Source organism: Notechis scutatus, chromosome 15 (assembly GCF_049901735.1).
Source record: "Notechis scutatus isolate UNSWTSFEM ecotype Mainland chromosome 15, rNotScu1.2, whole genome shotgun sequence".
Taxonomy (NCBI): domain Eukaryota; kingdom Metazoa; phylum Chordata; class Lepidosauria; order Squamata; family Elapidae; genus Notechis; species Notechis scutatus.
In genome coordinates this window covers 3,942,332-3,964,975 of record NC_142023.1, presented here as the reverse complement: position 1 = coordinate 3,964,975, position 22,644 = coordinate 3,942,332, and the positions used below count along the sequence as shown (strand labels likewise).

The window sequence follows — 22,644 nt, the reverse complement described above, 5'->3', positions numbered from 1 at the left end:
TTTTTTTTTTGAACTATTACCATCTGGTAGATGGTACAGGACAATAATAAAAACAGGGCCAAATAGGCTGAAAAACAGCTTCTATCCCAGGGCAGTAGCTCGGTTGAATTCTGCTGTATAGTGCAATATTAGTGCAATATCAGGGGTTTTTCAATTCAATTGCATAGGATGTGTGTTTGTGTTTTATGTTCATAGTCGTAATGTACACTGAAGATGGTATTTAATTCCATTGCAATGACAATGAAGTAAACTAAAGGTGAGCAAGCAAACAACAACCAACTATTTAGAAGCCAGCCATCCCCACACCCGTCAACCTCTAAAAAGCCGCACGCAACCAGGCACCATATAAATACCACACACAGAACAGCACACATTCCCTGAAGAATGGGTGCTCTAGCACAAATCCAAGAATTCGGAAGACTTAAAACCTTTGGTCCCAGTAACCAAACTGATTGGATCCTGCAACATTATCCCAGGGCACCTAGATTTGCGAAAAATAAAAGAGATATTTTTTAAAATTGTTGAACAAAGCAACAGGTATGTGGTTGTTGACTTTCCAAGGAGGTGGCTGCTGATTAGCTACCAGCAGCTCAGGCATACCTGGCAGGGGTGTGGCATGCAGTAGGCAAAAGGTGTTGGCAATTCCATACCGGTAACCAAGGCAGCAGGAAAAGAAACACACCTGTTGTGTAGGTGTATGTGGGTGGGGTGGGGGTGGTTGCAAGACCTTGTCACCAGCTTGGTTGAAGTCCACCGGTGTCACAAAGGTGTGTAAGCAAGGGTGGGATTCAAATTTTTTAACCGGTTCCGTGGGTGTGGCTCAGTTGGTGGGCGTGGCTTGGTGGTCATGTTATTGGCTGGGCGTGGCCTACTCAATATCACTCACTTCGAGGCATGTATCTCCTCGCCTGGCCTCCCATAACTGTGGTGATGCTGCAACAGTCGTAAATGTGAAAAATGGTCATAAGTCGCTTTTTTCAGTGCCACTGTAACTTTGAATGGTCACTCCACACAAGCAAAGTACCAGCAAAGGAGGGGAAAAAAACTCCAGAGAAGTTCCTGAGACAGGAAGTCTAGTCCTGCCAAGAATGTAATAAGGGTTAACGGAGAGGCAGTTTCTGTAAGCAACACCAGAATGTTTCCTTCCTGCCTTCCTTACAGGATTAGCCCAGTAATTTCTTCTAACAGTCGGTTCTCCGAACTGCTTAGAATGGTAACAACCAGTTGTAGCGAATAAGTGCGAACCTGTAGAATCCCACCCGTGTGTGTAAGGCTAAAAAACACCTTTTCAAATTATGGGGGGAAGAAAAGAGGAAATTTCAGCCTATTCCCAGATTGCTCGGTTTCCAGTGCTTTTATATTTCCATCTTCAATCCAAGATTTCTGCTGTTGGGTGGTTGGTTTTATTTTTATTCTCCCCTCCTCAAGAATTTTGATTAAATTTGGGCCTTTCTTAGGCAGCCCTCTCGTTCCACCTTCCGCTCGCTGCCCAAGTTTGACCTGGCTGGATCTTCAATGATTTTATTCGTTTATTTGTATCCCGCCTTGATTATTTTTTGCAAATAATTCAAGGTGGTGAATACATCCAACACACCTTCCTGCTCCTGTTTTCCCCCACAACAACAACCCTGTAAGGTGGGTGGGGCTGATAGAGAGGGACTGGCCCAAAGTCACTCAGGCGGTTTTCATGCTTAAGGTGGTACTAGAATCAGCATCTCCTGGTATTGGTCCAAAGTCAAGCAGCTGTAAGGCGGCACTAAAACTCACCCTCTCCTGGTATTGCTCTAAAGTCATCCAACCAGCTTTCATGCCGAAGGCAGCACTAGAACTCACCATCTCCTAGAGATAGATATAAAATCATTCACCCAGCTTTCATGCCTAAGGCAGAACTAGAACTCACCATCTCCTAGTGATTGATACAAAGTTGTTCACCCAGCATTTGTACCTAAGACAGGACTAGAACTCACCGTCTCCCAGTTTCTAGCTTGGTTTCTTAGCCACTCAATCAAGGCGGTTGTGCAAGACGGCCACCCCAGCCTTATTATTTCCAATAATAAGCCCTTTTCTGCCTTTTCGCAGCCCACCTTCCACGGCCAAATCCGTGGCCATCCCAGGACAAGACTCGAGCCTGGAGCTCACCTGCAAAGGGGAGGGAACCAGCCGGACTGTAACTCCCAGCACCAATGCAGCGTCTTCGATCGGTTCCGTCCGTCAGAACAAGCCCAGGGCCACCATCCTGGGGTCAGGTATGAACCAAGGGCGATTTCCTTACCCGGTCCCAAATTTGGGAGAGAAAGATTCAAAATTGGAAGGGATTAAGTCACTTACGCAGTTCTCCTCCTTCCTCCCCCCCTCCCCCACAAATGCAAAAATGGGGTCTAAATTTTTAATAGCTTTGGTTTAGAGTCTAGACCTATAAGGGGTGTGGTAGCTCAGTGGCTAAGACGCTTAGCTTGTAAATCAGAAAGCTCAAGCAGTTCGGCGGTTCGAATCCCTAGCGCCGCGTCACAGAGTGAGCTCCCTCCCGTTCCTTGTCCCAACTTCTGCCAACCTAGCAGTTCAAAAGCATGTTAAAAAATGCAAGTAGAAAATTAGGAATCCCTTTGGTGGGAAGGGAACAGCGTTCCATGCGCCTTTGGCATTCAGTCATGCTGGCCACATGACCACGGAGACGTCTTCGGACAGCGCTGGCTTTTCGGCTTTGTAACGGAGATGAGCACCGCCCCCTAGAGCCGAAAATGACGAGCACATATGTGCACCTTTACCTTTTAGAGTTTAGACCATTCAGCTTCCTTACTTCTTTTTTTTTTTTTAATTACTTTTAATAAATTTTTACACTTTTAAAAACAAATCATATATACAATTTTTTGCGGTAAGTTGTGGCATCGACTTTTCCATTTTCATTTACATACATACATATATATTATATATATATATATATATAGAGAGAGAGAGAGAGAGAAGAGATGATTCCACCAGACTGTCAATCATTTGGAAGCCTGCACTCACAAAAAAATCTCCACACCACAAGCCAGGCAAACACCTGGGCACAAACAGACCCCCCCTGATACCTCCAGCTCAAACACATCCCAACCAGGCACCCAGATGAAACCTAGCTTCCTAACTAATGATAGCCATCCATTTACTCAGAGCCAAGCTGCACTAAAAGCCTCCAATACAGGAACACAATGTTGCCAGCCAATCAAGACACAAAAAAAGCCACAAAACAGATAGAAGATATTAGAAACACCAATCAAGCAGAACACAGCAAACTCCAAGACCAATAAACACAGACCAAGACTCCCAACCAATCAGGATAAAGAAAAAACCATTCTGGCACAGCAGTAGGCTAGCCCCAAATTTAAAACTGAAACCGCTGTAAAAGTCTGACTCACAGACGAACACTATACAGAAGCCTGATGATGGCAGATGAGATTCTGCCGAAACGTTGCTACAACTTTAAAAGCACAACTACAATGACGTGGGAAAATACCCGAACAAAGCTGAATACCATATATATATATATTTTATTCCAAAATTTCTTCGCTTTTAGAACCCTAACCCTTTACCTTTTAGAGTTTAGATCATTCAGCTTCCTTATTTCACTTGATGAAAGATGATCAGCTCCGCAGCTTATTATTATTATTATTATTATTATTATTATTATTATTATTATTATTATTATTATTATTTCCTTTCCAGGGGTTTTAGAAGAACCAGACCAGAACTTATCAAGTCCAGAAGAAGTGTTTCATTCTGGCCACTCGCGAAATTCAAGCTATGCCAGCCAACAGTCCAGAATCTCTGGTTAGTGTCCATCCCATCAAGAGCTGAGTTTTCATAAGCCGATCAGAGTGGAGGTCTAATTTCTAACGGTCTTTTTCCCAGGCAGAACCAGACCTAAAACAAAATGATATTTTTTTACAAATGCAATAGTAATTCTTTAAATTTTTGATTTTTTTTTATCCTAGCTTAACCAGGAAGAAGGTTTTCACTTTCTTTTTACTACTGAGGTGGCAATGTTTAATAAATACACTCAAGACCATCCATTTATGGCATCCATATGGGATACTGAGTCCCCTTCCAAATTGGGGATTTATCTGCCCTTTCTATCATGAATATTTGAAAAACTATTTTTTGTTCCTAGTTTTTTTTTTTTTAATTTATTTTTATTTTAGTTTTTACTCAGGGGTCATTGGAGTCAGATTTGGCATACAAGTTATTTTTTTTTAAAGAATGATATTTATTTTATTCTAGCTAAGCCAGCAAGAATTGTTGGGTTTTGTCGTCGTCGTTTTTTTTATTGGGGTGTTTAATAGATAAATATACACTATTGCTGTAAATTTGGGATATTCACAGCCCAAGGCATTCTGATGGAGAATTAGTACCGCTTTAATAAAGCCTTAGTAAGGCCACACTTGGAATACCGCATCCAGTTTTGGTCACCACATTACAAAAAAGAGGTTGAGACTTTGGAAAAAAGAAGAACTGGACTGCAAAGAAGAGCAACTAAGACGATTAAAGGCCTGGAGACTAAAACATATGAAGAACGGCTGCAGGAGTTGGGTTTGGCCAGTCTAGAGAAAAGAAAGACTAGGGGGGAAAATGATAGTAGTTTTTCAGTATTTGAGGAGTTGCCACAAAGAGGAGAGGGTCAATTTTATTCTCCAAAGCACCAGAGAAGCAGGACAAGAAACAGCGGATGGAAAGCAGTCAAGGAGAGAAGCAACCTGGAATTAAAGGAGAAAACTTCCTAATAGTGAGGACAATTAACCAGTGGAACAGCTTGCCACCAGAAATCATGGGCGCTCCATCACTGGAGGTTTTTAAGAAGAGACTGGACAGCCACTTGTCTGAAACAGTATAGGTTCTCCTGCTTGAGCAGGGGGCTGGACTAGAAGACCTCCAAGGTCTCTTGCAGTCCTGTGATTCAGGAAGGAAGGAAGGAAGGAGCCCTCTCTAAGCAGTTTACAGAGTCAGCCTCTGTCCCCCAACAATCAGGGTCCTTGTTTTATCCCCTTAGGAGGGAGGGAGGGAGGGAGGGAAGGAAGGAAGGAAGGAAGGAAGGAAGGAAATGGATGGAGACTAACCAAGGATAGAAGCAACCTAGAACTAAGGAGAAACTTCCTACAGTGAGGACAATTAACCAGTGGAACAGCTTGCCACCAGAAGTTGTGGATGCTCCATCCCTGGAGTTTTTTAAGAAGAGAGTTGATAGCCACCTGTCTGAAATAATATAGGTTCTCCTGCTTCAGCAGGGGGGTGGACTAGAAGACCTTCAAGGTCCCTTCCAGCTCTGTTCCGACTGAGTTGCTGTTAAATGGAGAGGGAGGTGGCTAAATTCATTAGGATTGGTTTATCCTGCATGATAATCGGTTTATCTTATTAGTCCTGAAAACTAAAGATCACCTCTGCAGTGAAAGTAGCTTGTTTTCAAGTCTCAGGTAACATCAGAAGAAGATGCAGAAGAGGTCCATCTCCCGTCTCCTGCTAAGGACCTTCAGGTGTTCTTCGGGTGGGCCATGTTGGGAACAAAATGCTGGGTTCAGATGGTTCCCGGCCTGCCCGTTGACGTTGCCCTGATGTTCTCATTTGCAGGATACAGTACCGAGCACTCCAGATCCTCCAGTCTGTCGGACCTGACCCACCGCCGGAACACGTCCACCAGCAGCAGCGCCTCCGGAGGTCTCAGCATGACGGTCGAATGCCCGGAGGGCGAACGGGAGCACAGATTGGAGAAGCCACCAAGACCCCCCAGGCCAAACCTTTTGTCAGACAGATCTTCTCGGTAAGTACAGTGAGATGGAACGGCAGAAAGAGAACAGTAGTGGGATCCTACCTTAGTCACCACCAGTTCGGGGGAGGATCGCATGTGTGCGCGCGCCCCTAACAAGCCAATCGGCTGAGAGGATGAAGAAACAAAACATTAGGAGCGATCTCCCCCCCCACACACCTGTTCTGACCAAGGTTTCCCAAGGCCGTAATTAAGCACACACTTAGTTAAAACAACTCTTGTTTTATTTCAACGCTGGGAATTATGTTCATTCCCAACCTGTAATGAGTCCCAAACAGTCCCTCGAGATAAGCACCCACCTTTCTCTCCTTTGAATTGCTACTAAGTGCCAAATTAACTGAAAAAAAAAAAAGCCAAACAAAGTATAAAGTCCACACAGAGCTTCAACTATTAATCCGAACAGAGCAAATGACTTTGCTTCCTGCAAAGGTTTCTCTACCTTTGCACTTCCTTTATCCCTTATGGGAGGGGCAATCACCTCCCAGCCTTACTCCCGAGTCACCCCTTTTGTTTCAGCTGCTCTTGCCTTCTAGCAGCTCTGCACATACGTGCTCTGGGAACAGGCTCCCCCTGTTCCTCTGCCTCGCTGCTGCCAGACTCTGGAGGCTCTGGAATCAGCACCCCACTCCCAGATGGTCCTGGCCCCATCCCTGCATCGGACGCAAGACCTCATTCGAGTCCTCCCCAGACTCCCGGACTGGTCCCCGTTCTTCCCCACTGAACCGGTAGCATACCACCACTGGAGGAGAACATCTCATCCAACTTAAAATAAGCCCGGCCATTAAAGGTCATTTCATTGCAAACACTAGAGATTGGTTGCCTATTTCCCCCTATCTTTGTTTGCCTCTTTCTCTGCAGAAGGAAAAAGGATTCAGTAGAAAGCCACCCCACTTGGGTCGATGACACCCGGATCGACGCAGGTGACATTGTGGAGAAGATCATGCAAAGCCAAGATTTCACCAACGTCAGCAACACTGAAGGTGAGATGTCCCACCCACCCCCCTAAAGAAACTTCCTTCCGGTTGTCCTTCGCCCCTCGTGCAGCCTTCCAACTTTCCAACTTCACCTTGAACTGCCTTGAACTTCATCTCCCAGAATTTCTAAGCCTTGGCTGGGGGATTCTGGGATTGAGAGCCCAAACCCCTGTGGCAGGCGTTCCTTTGTTAGGTGCAAGCAACCAAAGCCCGCTCGTAAGTAGCTGAAGAAAGCAACTTTATTGTTTTCTGCCTGAGTTACAAGAATCTTTCCGGACTGCTTGCTTTCCCCTGGACAGGACCAGATTCATAGCTCTTGGGCAAGTTCCAGCTTATGCCTCTTGCAGCTGCGCAAGGATTCCAAGCTAGGTCCCTGTTTGACCCCTCCTTCCAGCCGAGCTGGCATTTTCCCAACATCTTGTAAGAAGGCCTTAGTAAGGCCACACCTAGAGTACTGCATCCAGTTTTGGTCACCACACTATAAAAAAGATGTTGAGATTCTAGAAAAAGTGCAGAGAAGAGCAACCAGGATGATTGAGGGGACTGGAGGCTAAAACAAATGAAGAACGGTTACAGGAACAGGGCCTGACTAGTCTGGGGAAGAAAAGGACCAGGGGAGACATGAGAGCAGTCTTCCAATATTTGAAGGGTTGCCCAAGAGAGGAAAGGGTCAAGCTATTTTCTAAAGCACCCGAAGGCCAGACAAGGAAGAATGGATGGAAACTGATCAAGGAGAGGTTCAACCTGGAAATAAGGAGGAATTTCCTGACAATGAGAACCATCAACCCATGGAACAGAAGTTGCCTTCGGAAGCTGTGGGAGCTTCACCCCTGGAGGCTTTCGAGAGGAGACCGGACTGCCATTTGTCAGAAATGGTGTAGGATCTCCTGTTTAGGTCTAGATGACTTACAAGGTCCCTTTCCAACTCTGTTAATCTAATCTAATTTGCCTTCTGGATATCTCTGCAATTGCACCCCTCCTCTTTTTTTTTGTCTTCCAGATAGTAACCTGAGGCTGTTTGTGAGCCGAGATGGCACAACTACCCTAAGTGGGATTCAGCTAGCAAACAGGTACGGTCCTGCAACAGTCGCTTTTCAATACTTGGGGTTTAAGCCTCATTTCTAGGAAGAATGCAGGAAATTTCTAAGTGTACCTCTGTACACCTGGAGCCCCAAACCGGTCCACGTTTCTTAGTTTCAGTCATTCTTCCTTCCGTTCTTTTAAAACCACACGTTCTTCTATCACAGTGTCTTTTTTTTTCTCCTGCTTTTTTCTCCTGCAGAGTCTCGTCTGGAGTTTACGAGCCAGTGGTCATCGAAACCCATTAAATGTGAACTACCCCAGATGGAAACCTGTCTCTGCGGTTAGGGGGGTGGAGTGGGGTCCTTTCCTCCCCACCCCACCCAACCCCGTTTTCTTTCTCCCTTTCTTTTTAATCTTCTCCGCACATAACATTCCGGGCAGGACTTCTCAATTTTTATTTTTTTTTTTTTTTTGCAATCCAAGCACTCCTCCCTTGCCCCGAGGTACTTCATAATTGGGCACTTTAGGTGGGATCTGGGAAGGTGATGCCAACGATATTTGGAAGGACACGGGATCGACTGTCTTGCCACGTGCAACAGCTCCCCGGGAGGGACGGCAACTCAGGACGGCTCTCGTTACCGGGCGCCCACGGTTTGCCGAGCGTGGTTTGACCCATCCTTTCTCCACTGCCTAGTCTACACCACTGTGAACGCTTCCCTCCCATCTGTCCAAGAAAAGCCTCCGATTGGAAACGCTGCTCGCCACGGCCATTGCAAAGATTCAACGGTTGGTTCATCTGCGTCTTCTCCTCTCATGCGTTTATTATCCCTTCCAAGGGCTGATGCTCAAGAAACCGAAGGCCCGGTTAACATCGCCGCTTCGAACCGGAAGTCGTCCTCACACTCTGCCTTTCATAGGAAACCGCTTGTGTGGTTTTGGTCTCAAAAAAAACCCCTTTCAAGCCTCCATGATCCCTGGAAAGCTTTTCAGATGCCGTGTGCAAGTTCAGCTTTTAGCGTAAAGTCCTCCTCCTCCTGCGGGACAAGGAAGGGGAAGGACCTTGGCCAGCAACCATGCAAGGCGACTCTTGAAGAATCTCAAGACGCGCCCAGGAAAAAGCTTTGGTTTTCCTCAAGGGATACTAACTCTTGACTTTTTCACTATTATTTTTTTTTAAAGCCAGTTGTTTTGGATAACACACAAACTGCTGCCAGGTGAGGGGTGGGGAGACCTCCAAGCCTGTTGGGGGGTTTCTGTTTTTGCTTGGTATAGTTACAGTAGACAAATATCCCGTATCAATTCCAACGTTGTTGCCTTCTAGACCCGAAAACACGTTGGGTTAAGATTCTCCTCGGTTGGGTTTTGATTTGAAGCAGAGGCGTTGAGCGTTGAGAAGGTATGCAGGGCCTCCTTTCTCCCCATCCAAGCATGGATGGAGAAGGTTCCATCACAACATACCAACATGTTCTCCGTTCACTTGCTTTCTCATTGAGCGTGTGGAGTCTTGAGCTGACTCCATAAGCAGTGAAATGAGGAGGGTAGCATCAGCCATCGTCACTCAAATTGTATGTCCTCAACTAGGTTCTATCACGTTTGGAAGGTGTGGGGAGAAGGGAAAAACTCCCTGGATCGGTCTTTCCATCAGATGGATGCTTTCTTGCCCTCTCCATCCAAAGGTTGAGATTTGTGTAGGAAACACAGCAGGTTTTTTAGGGCTCAGTGCAGAAGGTGTGAGCTGGTTTCCCCCATGTTGCGTCCTTACGTTGGGACTTCTGCAAGCTACCTATAGCTTTGTTCCTGTGCAGTGTCATCCTACACATAGGATCTCCCTCCCATCCTTCACTTGTTTGGTGGGGGTGGGGAGGGGCTCAGAATTTCCTCATTTCAAGAAAACTAACCTGGCCTTGTAGGCATCAATTGAGTCACACACACATTTCGCACGGTTTAGTAATGGCTCGGGGTGTCATCTCCCCCACGTGCCTTTAGACTACTGACTTCTAAAACAAGAGTATGCAAATGGAACTCAGAACAGGATCAGGAATTGGGCAGAGGGGCTCATGGACATCACAGGCCAGGCCTGTGGTCCCTGGAGTGGTAGCAAGATAGTAGGCAAGAATCTGCCAAAAGTTGGGTTCTCCACCCAACCACTGACCACAACGTCCCTCTCCTATCTCGGCTGAGCTAGCCAAGGGTTGTACGAGTTGAAGACTCCCAACCCAGCTCCAGGCCACTGTGTCGAGCAGTTCAGAGAGCCTCAAACCCTCCCTGACCATCCCAGGTTGACCCTGGTCTTCAGCAAAAAGAAGAAACTTGGGATAGGTTTAGCACAGGGGTCTTCAAACTTGCCAAGCTTGAAGACCTGCGGGCTTCAACTTCCAGAATTCCTCCTCCAGTCATGTTAGCTCAGGAATTCTGGGAGCTGAAGTCCACAAGTCTTAAACTTGCCAAGTTTGAAGAGCCGTGTGCTAGAGTCTCAAGTGTTTCTCCACCTTGCCAAGTTTAAGATGGACCTCAACTCCCAGAATTCCCCTGAGATACTTCTTGAGAAAGTTTGAGGTGGAGAAAGACTGCCATAAGACCTTAAAACAAGGGCCTTCAAACTTGACAGCTTTAAGACTTGTGGGCTTCAACTTCCAGAATTCCTCCTCCAGTCATGTTAGCTCAGGAATTCTGGGAGCTGAAGTCCACAAGTCTTAAACTTGCCAAGTTGGAAGACCCTTGGTCTAGCATCTCCAAGATAGACCTGGAAAACTCCCATCTGGAAGTTGGTGGCCTTTCAAATCTTTCCACCACCACGTCAGAAAAGGTCCTCTGGAGTTTTTCTATAACAGGTCCATCACAATTCACAAGTGTGTTCTCTAAGAAGGACCTGGTGAATTGGAAGAAGCCAAAGCTGCTTTGAGATACCTCTGTGGGTCTCCGGTGGCCTGTCCTGTCACGAATGGGTGAGGCAGAAGAGCTTGATAATATGTTTTTTCTTTTACTTCTCTGGTGGGCTAATTCTGCTGTTTTTTTAAGATATTGGTCACACCTAGCCAAGCACTATCTGTGACAATTAACCTAGAGATCAGTGATGGGATTCACAAATTTTTTTACTACCGGTTCTGTGTCCGTGGCTTGGGTGTGGTGTGGCTTGGTAAGCATGGCAGGGGAAGGATACTGCAAAATACCATTCCCTCCCCACCCCACTAACCTACTTTCCAGCTCCGTTCTCCTGTGCGGGGCAACCAAAGAAGACCCAGCTGACCAGCTGGGACTCAGGAGGCAGAGAATAGATAGTGGCAGGGCCAGTCAGAGGTGGCATTGGCAGGTTCTTCGAACTACTCAAAATTTCCACTACCGGTTCTCCAGAACTGGTCAGAACCTGCTGAATACCACCTCTGCTAGCGATGCCATTTGGAAAATGGTTGGTTTTAATTTGACCTCCTTACACCACAGTTAACCTTCTTTCTCCTCTCCTTTTGATTTTTTTTTTTTAAATATATTAATTTTGTTGTTGTTGATCAACCCAGCAGGCTGGTGTATGTTGCGAATTTTGGAAGGAGTGGGGTTTAAATCATTGTTTCATTGCTTATAGTATCTTGTCAGGCTGTTGTTTTATAATTATGTCAAACTTGAGCAGGGAGGGAGGAAAGCAACAAAAGAGTTTGGATTTCTCTTAGTTTCTCGCTCGTTGCGTTCCTTCCAACTTTTTTTTCCGGGGGGTGGTGGTGTTTCAACGCTCACCCATCCATCTGGGATCCAAGAACCAAGATTCAGCGAAACATCAGAATGGCATCCCCAACCCGAGCCGTGAAGCCAGCCGGCCAGGAAGAGAGTCCAGCTGGCTTCTGTTCTCCTTCCACGCACGGTGCCAAATCCATAGACTTGTTTTGGGCTTGGTTGGTTCTGCAAAAAAAAAAAACTCTGGAGGGATGATGAAACACACACACACACCCTCCAATTTTGCAAAAAAAATAATAAAATGGCAATGAGGCCATGAGAGTATAATTCATTTCCAATGAAGAATTTTACAATGTCATCGTTACAGACAAAGCATCCTTCTATCTCGGTGCAAAATTAGCATGCTTCTCAATCCCCCAGCGCCTTCAGAAAATTTAATCCCCTCTTTTTTTTTTTAATTAACACTTTTTAAAATAGTTTGGGTCGCCACGGAGATCCACGCTCAAATGGCTTGCTTGCTTGCTTGCTTGTTGTTTTTTTTTTTTTAATGATGCTTCTTTCTGCCGTTCAATCTTCCCCTTTGGAAAAAAAAAATAAAAGTTTTAAAAGGAAATTTAAAAAAAAAAAATAACTTGATCGAGGCAGCTGGCCTGCACTCTGGTTGTGAACCTCTGGAAGGTATTTCCTCCCATCCCGCTAGGTACGGATCAGGACGCCCCCTCCTGGAGAGGGATCCACTCTGGAGAGCAGATTTCTCCTTCACGTGATCTCAGGAGTTGTTAGAAGAAAACGCCATTTCCCTCTAAGCAACCCTTAAAGTTGGCTGGTTTTACTTGTTTCTCAGCTCCGTAGACGGAGTTGGTCTCTTAAAGGCACAATGATTTCTCTGACACCCAAACTTTGTGGCTGTCCAGTTCTTTCCCCTCAATAAAAATAAATAAATCTGATTTTTCCACCTAAGCCAACTTCAAAATTGCATAACCTTCCCTCTTCCCTCGCCAGCTTCTAAGGACAAAGATCCTTTTGCCCCGACTCCCAAAATCAAACGAACTTGGAATGTAAAAGAATAAAGTTGAAATCCTTCACCGTTTGCTTTTAAGAAGTGACGTTTTCTTAGTTTGCAGTTGCTTTTTTAAGCCCATATTTTTCAGGGGGTTGTTAAAGGAAAAAGAGAGAAGAGATTGCGTTTTATTTTCTTGGAAAGCAAATGAAACTTTTTAAAAGAGATTCAAAAGGCACGCGCGATTTATATTCAGATATTTCTATAGCAGGAAAGATATTTTTTGGAAGAGAGAGAAAGAAAACAAACAAGGACTATGCAAAATTTAAGGTAGAGAACTGCCAGAAGAGAGAGTTTTGATGTGTTCTGAACTTTGAAATCTGAAAAGTAGATTAAAATTGAAATCCTTAAAAAGCATTTATAGAAAAGATTTTTTTTATATAATTTTTTTCCTTCCACCCACCCCTGCTGCTCCATTTCCAAATATATTTTCAAAAAGTGTTGGGCCCGGAGAAGAATCAGTCATAGAGCTGCATATTCTCCTGTGTTAACTCCTAGTATTTATCATTTTTGTATTGAATGCTGTGCTGTCTTCGATTCAGAGTCTTGTTTTGTATTCTCTGTTACCTGGTTCCTGATGTAGAGAAGCCACAGTTATAAAAGAAGAAGAAAAATCACTATAAAATCAAATGTAATGGTTTTGGGGGTGGGAAATAAAGATTGGGTTTTCTTTGGTACATCACAATGAGCGTCCGTGCTGTTCTTTTCGTTTTTGCTGTCAAAATCTTGACACAAACACACAAAGCTGTTCTCAAACCCTGGAGATTAAATGGATGCAATCGGGTGGGCTTCAAATTTTTTAGCAAGGGGCTCTCTGCCCTAATGACTGGCTGGGTGGGCATGTCTAGGTGGTCATGTGACTGGGTATATGTGGCCTAATTACCTTAAAAAAGATAATACACCAAAAAACATTTATTAAATACTTAAATAAAAGACGGGGTGAAATCAGGCTTAATAGCAGTGACTGTGAGAGGGATCTTGGGAGTCTTAGTGGAGTTTCTGGTGAATGACATGATTCTTATTATTTGAGAATTAATCCCCTCGGAGGCTAGTGGCTAGGTGATCTGATTTTCTCCATGGCTCTCCCTTGCAAGCGCTGAGTGGATTGCTTATCTAGCTTGCTACACTTTTACAAGGTGTGAAATGCTCTTGGCTGAACACCCAGAACTTCAATTAAGCCTATTAAGAGCTTTCCCTTGCTGTTTTTCTGAAGTTATTGGGGGCTCTCCAAGCCCCCAGCAGTCCACCCCTGGCATGCAATCAACAATTAAGTTTGTTTTCCTGACATTATATAATCGCTCAGAGTCACCTTGAACCACAAAATGAACGGCATATAAATTCCAAAAATAAATCTGGAAATGGTTTGCTGTTGCCATCTTTGTTTTGTTTACCTGACTTAGTATCTCTCCTGACGGTATCCCATCCAGTAATGTATGTATCACATCCACTTCTATATATTCTGACATTATTTTCATCAGGATTTTGGATAATCCTCTTGGATTAACACCTAATTCCTTGCCCAAAAAGACTGACAAACCTATTGACCTATTCGTCTATTCAACATTCTGTCCTTACATCTACAAAGGCATAGCAGGTGAGGAGGAGGAATCAAGTTTCAAATCACCTGCCAGCTACTAAGTTATTTCAATTTAAGTTAGGGAAGGCTGTCCTAACCTCTTCTGAGAATTGCGAGCAAGTAACACAATTAAGTATCAGGATTAAGCAAGGATAAATAATGGGAAGCCACAGTCAATCCGTTGTGAATTGCCAGATCAAAACGAAAAGCCCGTTCTCATTGAAATATCTCCATGAAATTAAAATGCAGACCCTGCAAAGTGAAAAACAAAATCCATACACTGAACTAGAAAGCAGAAATGTTTTCATATTGGCTTTTTTTTTTTTTTTTTTTAAAATGATCCGGGTAAATCAATCATGGCAAACCGAAGATAGGTAGATCCAATTCCAGAATTCTGGGAGTTAAATATTGCCAAAGTTGTGAAACTTAGATATTTGACCCAGGGCAAAAGGAATTAGATAAATTTTTACAACTATGGTACAAAGCAACGTTCATCACAGAAAAGGGAACATATATATTTTATAAAAATGTGCAATGGTTAGGTGTTTGCCCAAATGTGTATTATTTTTTTGCTTTGCAGAGAAAGGTGCAGCGGATTGCACACGTATGAAATGCACCCCTGTATACACCCAAGACATGATATCACCTAGTGGTGTTTTTGAAAAAAACAATAAATTTTGGGGAGTTTGGAAAGCCGTGAATGTCTGCAGCCCGAATTTCCAAAAAATGCCATGGTCAAAATAAGATGACAGTGTAGTGTGAGAATATTTGAATATACTCCCCAAATTTCAATGCAAATTTCAATTCACTGGGAGAAAAAAAAGGGGGAAACGGGAGAAAAAAAAGGAAATTTAAGAATCCATATTAAAATAGCAACTGTTCCATTTTGGAGACTATGACAACATTTCCTCTTAAGAGCACTGTGCAAAACTACTTTTTTATATATATAAATAAACTTTTATTAAACAAATTCTACAATTAAAAACAATTAAAAATGTATTTCCATTCATTGCAGCACACACACAAAAATTGTGACCTTCACCCACTAAATATCCAGACAGTTGGAAAAACTGCATTGCTTTTCCCCCATGCCTGCCTTCCCCACCAAAAAATAAAAATAAAAAATAAAAAATAATTAAAATAAAGCAAGCCCGGAATCATTCCTGATCGCTTCAGTCTTCACTATTGAATAAGTCTTTGATTGCCCGGGGATTTATTTTATTTTTTTTCCTCAATGTTTCAGGAAGTCCCAACTGGCTACGTGGGGTACCCCTCTAGAACTTTTCTCTGAGCTAAACTCTACTGTCCGTGGGAACTTTCGCACGCCTTCTCCGCTCCTGATTGGCCAGCGTGGCCGGAAGGAGTCAATCCCTTAGTCAGATCGCAGAGCCAAGTTGCAGAAAAGAGAATTGGGGTTGGCGGATTGCAATGGTGAGGCACACTTTTTTTCCTTTGATTTTTGCATAGGGGACAGCCGGGTTGCTACCTTTTTGCAAAACAATTGCAAAAGGCACAGGGGGGAGGAGAAGAAAGGGAGAAGTTGCAGTGTTCTGTGTTAAAAGTATGCGGTTTGTTTATTGATATTATTATTATTATTTTTTAATATGGAGTTGCCTGTTTCGATTTGGCTACACTGTCTCCAGTTGTGTCGCCTTCGGAGAGCCAAAAGGTTGCAAAAACCCTCGCCGGATGGCGAGGTTTACTTTTATTTTGTGCGTTTTTGTTTATTGGCTTTGCAGAAATTTGAAGCCATAACCTTGTAGAAAAACACTGTTTACTCCCCTCTTATATATAAATAAAAATGAGTCCTGCTTACTAAATAGAACTTCCTTTTCTATTTTGGGATGAAATAAACATTTATTCTGCTTTTTGTGTGTGTGTGTGTGTTGTGCTGTTTTCAGGCCACGGTGAGTGACCAATTCGTTGGGTATGGCTTGGTGATCTTCAGCTTGGTTCTCTTCGCCTATTACACCGTCTGGATCATTATCCTGGTACGTCCTGAGTTTTCTCCAGCATTTGATTGAGTGTGTGCCATCAAGTTGTTTTTGTTTCCATCCCAACAACAAAATGATTAATTGCTTTATTTCCCCTTGCATGTCTTTTCAAGTCTCCCCACAACGCCCCCATCCCCATTGGAACGAAATCCATCCATCAGCCTTGTGGTGGTCATTCTCTTCTTCTCTTTCCTTCCACTTTTCCGTGTATTAGACCCCTTTCCAAGCAACCTCAAGTTTACTGTGTTTCTATATGGATAGATGATAGGTAGGTAGGTAGATTTTATTTTATTTTATATTGTCAAACGCTTACAATATAAAATAAGAATGAACATGCGTTTAAATATAAGAAATAGGAACTAATAATTGGAGACAATAGGACAGGGACGGTAGGCACGATTGTATGCTTATGCGTGCCCCTTACAGACCTCTTAGGAATGGGGTGTGGTCAACAGAGGTTAGTTTGAGGGTAAAGGAGTGGGGGTTTGAGCAGGTGACAACAGAGTCAGGTAGTGAGTTCCAGACATTGACCGCTCTATTGCTGAAATCTTACTTCCTGCAATTGAGTTTGGCGTGGTTTACATTAAGTTTATAACTCTTGTGTGCTCTTGTGTTGCTGTGGTTAAAGCTGAAATATTCATTAACTGGTAAGACGTTGTAACATATGATAGAGATAGATAGATGGATGGGTGGATGGATGGATGGATAGATAGATGATAGATAGATAGATAGATAGATAGATAGATAGATAGATAGATAGATAGATAGATAGATAGATAGATAGGTGGATGGGTGGATGGATGGATAGATGATAGATAGATGATAGATAGATGATAGATAGGAGAGAGATGATCGAGAGAGGATAGACAAAAGAGAAAGCGATATGATAGAGAATATATACAATGGATAGGTAGATGATACATGATTGCATGATGGATGGATGGATAGATGGACGAGAAAGAGAGATATGATGGAGAGGATAGATAGATAGACAAGAGAAAAGAGAAATATGATATGAAGAGAGAATATATGATGGATAGATAAATGATAAACGATTGTATGATAGATCTATGGATGGATGGATAGATAGATATGGATGTAGATGTTGGATGGAAATAGGTAGATAGACAAACAGACAGACAGATAGATGATCTGTCCTCTTAAAACAGCAATGAATGATCCAATTCCCCTTCACATGTTGAGGAACGAGAATAACCAGTAATTTAATTCAACTTATTCATTTATTAAATTTCTACCCTGTCCATCTCATTTAAGTGACTCTAGATGGTTTACCACCACATAAATAAAACCATATGAATCTAGGAATAAAAGCACAGCTTAAAAAAATGTAGCTTATGAGCAGGTCCTTGGTGCTCTCTGGTCTCGGCTGTTTTCTTGCAAACGTTTCACAACCCAACTAGGTAACATCATCAGTGCTAGACAATCCACCCAAAGTTGGTTTTTCCCAGTAGCCACCACTGTGCTAACCTATTATCTCCAGAAAGTGCCTTAAGACTACTTTGCATTATCAACATACTCACTGTCCCTGTGCTTCGCTGAGAAACTATGCGGTCGGGCTTCGTTTTGGGGGAGAAAAATAGGGGTGGGTGGGATTCTGCCTATGCCTACCAGCATCCATTGGTATTCATCTGGCTAGTGTCCTGTCAGTGTGAGAGAGAGTCGAGGGCTGTTTGGAAACTGGAGCAGTATTTGCTGTGTGAGGAAGGAGGAGGCAGCTAGGAGCCTGGGCGTGGCTTAGCTCAACTGTTCTGTACTAAAGCTGGTTGCTGCTGTGAAACTAAAACTGAAACTCCTCTCCTCTGCTTGTGTTTTGCCTTTGGAAGAGATTTCTTTTCAGGTGGGGAGGGGGAGTAGAACTCCTTAACATCAGAGCGTGTTAATAATAATAATAATATAGGGAATACTCTAAATGCCCTGATGGTCATTTCGAAAAATCCTTTCTTAGTGAGCCTCTAGAAGCCAAGAGGAACATACGGGCCAAATTTCAAGTTTGTAAGCTTTACAGTACTGGATATTTTTTTGATGAAGCATGACTGGTATTTTGCTTTTTTATATATATATATATAGAAGATAAATTTAATAAATAATAAGACAACCTGCTATATTTCAGGGACCCGTGAAAACCTTTTCCTCTGCTCGCTACTGAAATGTTTTCTGTTCCTCTGCAGCCCTTCACTGAGAGCGACCACCTCATTCACAAGTACTTTCTACCCCGAGAATATTCAGTGATCATTCCTGTAGTGGCCGGACTGGTGTTGTTGCTATTTATTGGTGAGTTTCGTCCCAGTTTGGGGGGCTTGAAAGAAGATAGGAAACCGCTGAAAACGCTTCGTAAGGCTAGTTAGAAGGCCTTCCTTCCTTCCTTCGGTCTCGTTTGTCTCGTCTGCCCTGCAGGAACCTCAACTTTTAATATGATATTTAACAAGCACAAGCTCTGGGCAGTCGAAATCAAAACCTAAGGAATGAAACCGACGTGAAAGGGAAAAAGAAGGAAAACCAGGCATCCAACTTATAAATCTATCCCTTCGTGTATTTCAATCCTTACTGTCCCATAGCTTGGTTAGTTGTTTATCCGTTTTGAGTTTTAATCAAGCATCCGAGATAGTCCTCGACTTACGACAGCAATTGAGCTCAGCATTCCTGTGGCTAAGTGGGACATTTAAGGGAGAATATTTGTAGCTCAGGGTAGAGACGAAGGGGTCCTTGGTTCTCTCAAGCAAGCTCAGAGAGCATCAAGTGAGACATTTGCTAAGTGAACTTGACCCTGTTTTACGGCCTTTCTCGCCACAAAAAGAATCCCTGCGGGGGTGAAGTTACCCTATTTCCCCCAAAATATGACCTATCCTGAAAGTAAGTCCTAGCTTGATTTTTACATGTGCATCCAATATAAGCCCTATCCCAAAATAAGCCCTAATTAAGATCCCGCCCACTCCAGAGTGGACGGGTGAAAATTAAGCTAGGGTGAGGATGGGGGTGTGTGGAACTGCTCTACTACTTACCTTTGGACTGTTGTAGCCAGGCCTTGCACACCCCGACACCTGCCTCGCCGGCCCATTTCTTCTGCAGCTGGCAAGGCTTTCCTGAAGGCCTCCATAGCTGAGAACAAAGCTCTGGATCGATCCAGAGTCCTTCAGGAAAACCTTGCCAGCTGCAGAAGAAGTTGCTGAAGGCCTCTTGACAGCAAAAAGGAGGCCGGGGAAGACATGCGCATGTGAGGTTAGTCAGTGGATGTCTTCCTCCGAAAATAAGATCTGGTGCCTTTTTTTGGTGGCAAAAAAATATAAGACTGGGTCTTATTTTCGGGGAAACATGGTAGTAACACAGTTCTTAGGCGAATCTGACGTTCCCATCGACTTGGCTTGCTAGAAGGAGATCTACAACCATCATAAATATGAGTCCATCTCCAAGCGTCTGAATTTTGATCGCATGACCAACGGGGAGGCTGCGACGGTCGTAAGTGCGAAAAAGGGTCCCAAGTCACCTTTTCCCATGCCGTCGTAACTGCGAACGGTCACTCAATGAACTCGCTGTAGGTTGAGGGCGGCCTGTATTTTAATTTTTCTGTTTGCTTTGGCCAGAGCGGTGGAAGATTTCTCCTTTTCTTTCTGTGTGTCTCCTCAGGAACTTTTATAACCATCGTGATGTGGAAGAATCAGAAATCGGACAAAAAGTCTACCTGAAGAGAGAGAAAAGGGAGGAGGAAGATGGGAGATCCCTTCCAGGGTTCAGGTTGGGGGAATGGTGCAGCAATTTGCAAGATATTTTGGGAGCCAGGATTGATCCCATTATCCCCACCCCATCCTGGCATGGACCGAGTTTCCAAACTGTGAACCCACCTGCAGAGATCCCCACATATATGCTACCGAATCCGAAATCCCAGAGCAAGGGTTTCACCCGATATTTTTTTTTTTTTAAGGGTCCAAATTTAGCCTGGAAATTCGACTAGGACTGATGTTTACCAGGCCCCGGTTCTAGTTGTGTTTTTATAGGTTTTTAAAAAAAACCACTGCTTTTCTCCTGCACCATCTCATGTGGTTTTGTGGTGTTTTGACTCTCTGGATCGCATTGGTCTTCTTTGTGCAAGCGCCCGCTCGAACTTATAACTCACCCCTGAGGGATGGTAGATCCTTCCAGAATCGTCCTTCGGTTTTGCCAGCTTAGGGAGAAACCTATTCTTGCCTCTAATTTGTTATTCTTCATTTTTTTAAAATTTATGTCTCGAGCCAAGTGACCCGTCGAGATGCTGTTAAGGTGCGTTAGTTGGAAACTCCGAATGACCCCGTTAAACGGCATTTACAAACAGGGTTTACTCCTTTCTCCTAGAACGGGGGTGTCAAAAACTCGGTTTCACTGAGGGCCACATCGCAGTTGTGTTTGACCTCGGAGGGGGGGGACAGGTGGGGTGTGGCCAGCTCAACCTCATTCATGTTGGAGGCACCTGTGGTGGCCCACGCACTCTGCCAGTGAAAACAGGCTCCCGAGCTCCGTTTTTGTTCTGCAACGGCTTCCTGCATCGAAGTTTCCAATCTTCACTTTCATTGCACTTTAAATTAAAAAAAAGCAAAGTGAGGAGGATTAATATGTGTGCATTTGCATTAATAATTCAGATAAGATTCTGAAATACAGACATGCATTCCGGGATCACCAGACGGATCCTCTGTTTAAATGTTCCCCCCTCCCAAAAAAAAACTACATATCTGGATCTCGTTTTCTGCAATATAGATACATTCCTCAGTATTCAAAACTCAAGTTTCCTCCCTTCTGGGCCTGGTTATGCAAAGAGGTCTAACAATAAAATGTTTTTCTTGTATTGATTTGTGTTGTTTTTTTTCCCCACCTCTTCTGCTTCTGTGTGATTCTTGGCGCTTTGTCGGAGAATAAAAAAGGTTATGGAGTTTGTGTGTGGTTTTCGGCGGGGCTGTTTCAGGCCTCCTCCTTATAGTCCATTTTCATTTTGCAAAATAAGTTTCTGGTTTTTAATAAAGAGGACACCCAGCGAACAGAATCCTGCCCTCTGGCTGATTTAAGAATGAAAGAGATTCTTAAACTCTTATAAGAGTGTTAGCGGTGATGTGGTGGTTAAAATGCAGTATTGCAGGCTAACTCTGCATTCCAGTGCCAGGGGTTTGATTCGCACCTGCTCAAGGTTGACTCAATCTTTCATCTTGCTAAGGTCAGTAAAATGAGGACCCAGATTGTTAAGCGCAAGATGTTAACTGCAAACTAACAGTACCACGAAGCAATACATAAATCTTATTGCTATCCTATCTATCTATCTATCTATCTATCTATCTATATCTATCTATCTATCTATCTATCTATCTATCTATCTATCTATCTATCTATCTATCTATCTATCTCTATCTATCTATCTATCTATCTATCTATCTCTATCTATCTATCTATCTATCTATCTATCTATCTATCTATCTATCTATCTATCTATCTATCTATCTATCTATCTATCTATCTATCTATCTATCTATCTATCTATCTATCTATCTATCTATCTATCTATCTATCTATCTATCTATCTATCTATCTATCTATCTATCTATCTATCTCTATCTACTCTATCTCTATCTATCTATCTATCTATCTATCTCTATCTCTATTCATCTATATCCATCTATCTATCTATCTATCTATCTATCTATCTATCTATCTATCTATCTATCTATCTATCTATCTATCTATCTATATCTCTATATTCTATCTCTATCTATCTATCTACTATATATCTATCTAAGAGCCATGGTGGCACAGTGGTTAGAATACAATATTGCAGACTAATTTGCTGGCTGCCAGCAGTTCGATCCTGGCTGGTTCAAGGTTGACTCAACCTCCCATCCTTCTGAGGTCAAGAAATTGAGGGCCAGGATTGTTAAGAGCAAGATGTTGATATGATAAAACTCTTCATTGGCCAAGTGTGATTGGACACACAAGGAATTTGTCTCTGGTGCAGAGGTTCTCAGTGTACATCCAAGCAACAAGTGATCAACCATGATCATAATTTATATTGACTGTTTCCTAGAATGATTTCATTGCTTATTGTTCCCTATGACTATCATTAAGTGTTGTACCTGATGATTCTTGACAAATGTAAACTTTTATTTTATGTTCACTGGGAGCATTTGCACCAAGACAAATTCCTTGTGTGTCCAATCACACTTGGCCAATAAAGAATTCTATTCTATTCTATATTCTGTTCTGTTCTGTTCTGTTCTATTCTACTCTATTCTATTCTAATCACAAAATATAACCATCGTAAATCATAAGAGACAGCACTTGGTGATAGTCATTGGATGCTAAATAAAGCAATCAACATAAATCATGAGATACAAACAACGTTATAATCATAAGACACCAAAGAAATAGGTTTAAAAAAAGATGAGAAGGATAATACTGTAGGTAATACAGACCTACTGGGTGGTTTAACATCCCAGGGGTTAAGACAGTGCTGTGGGAATTAGTTGTTTAGCAGAGTGATGGTGATGGCATGGGGGGAAAAACTGTCCTTGTGTCTGGTTGTTCTGGTG

General features: G+C 43.1%; 2 protein-coding genes across 4 annotated transcripts in view; both read left to right on the top strand.

The window, feature by feature from the left end:
* Positions 1 to 13,199, top strand: part of EEIG1 (estrogen-induced osteoclastogenesis regulator 1) — a 51,631-nt gene extending 38,432 nt beyond the window's left edge. For all 3 annotated transcript variants that reach the window (XM_087943840.1, XM_087943841.1, XM_087943842.1), the window contains exons 7-12: positions 2,080 to 2,246; positions 3,703 to 3,807; positions 5,599 to 5,788; positions 6,653 to 6,774; positions 7,769 to 7,838; positions 8,051 to 13,199. In XM_087943840.1, coding sequence (XP_087799966.1) covers positions 2,080 to 2,246; positions 3,703 to 3,807; positions 5,599 to 5,788; positions 6,653 to 6,774; positions 7,769 to 7,838; positions 8,051 to 8,096 — 700 coding nt within the window. In that variant the 3' untranslated portion in view covers positions 8,097 to 13,199. The remainder of the gene's footprint in view (positions 1 to 2,079; positions 2,247 to 3,702; positions 3,808 to 5,598; positions 5,789 to 6,652; positions 6,775 to 7,768; positions 7,839 to 8,050) is intronic.
* A 2,184-nt stretch (positions 13,200 to 15,383) lies between these two features.
* Positions 15,384 to 20,917, top strand: DPM2 (dolichyl-phosphate mannosyltransferase subunit 2, regulatory). Its single transcript, XM_026689145.2, has 4 exons — positions 15,384 to 15,521; positions 15,992 to 16,081; positions 18,274 to 18,376; positions 19,727 to 20,917. The coding sequence occupies exons 1-4, from the start codon at positions 15,519 to 15,521 to the stop codon at positions 19,783 to 19,785; spliced, it is 255 nt and encodes an 84-aa protein (XP_026544930.1). The 5' UTR covers positions 15,384 to 15,518; the 3' UTR covers positions 19,786 to 20,917.
* The last annotated feature ends 1,727 nt before the right edge of the window (positions 20,918 to 22,644 follow it).

Coding starts and splice junctions, on each gene's coding strand:
- DPM2 (XM_026689145.2), top strand. Junction 16,082..18,273: donor CCGTCTGGATCATTATCCTG/GTACGTCCTGAG, acceptor GTTCCTCTGCAG/CCCTTCACTGAGAGCGACCA. Junction 18,377..19,726: donor GGTGTTGTTGCTATTTATTG/GTGAGTTTCGTC, acceptor GTGTCTCCTCAG/GAACTTTTATAACCATCGTG.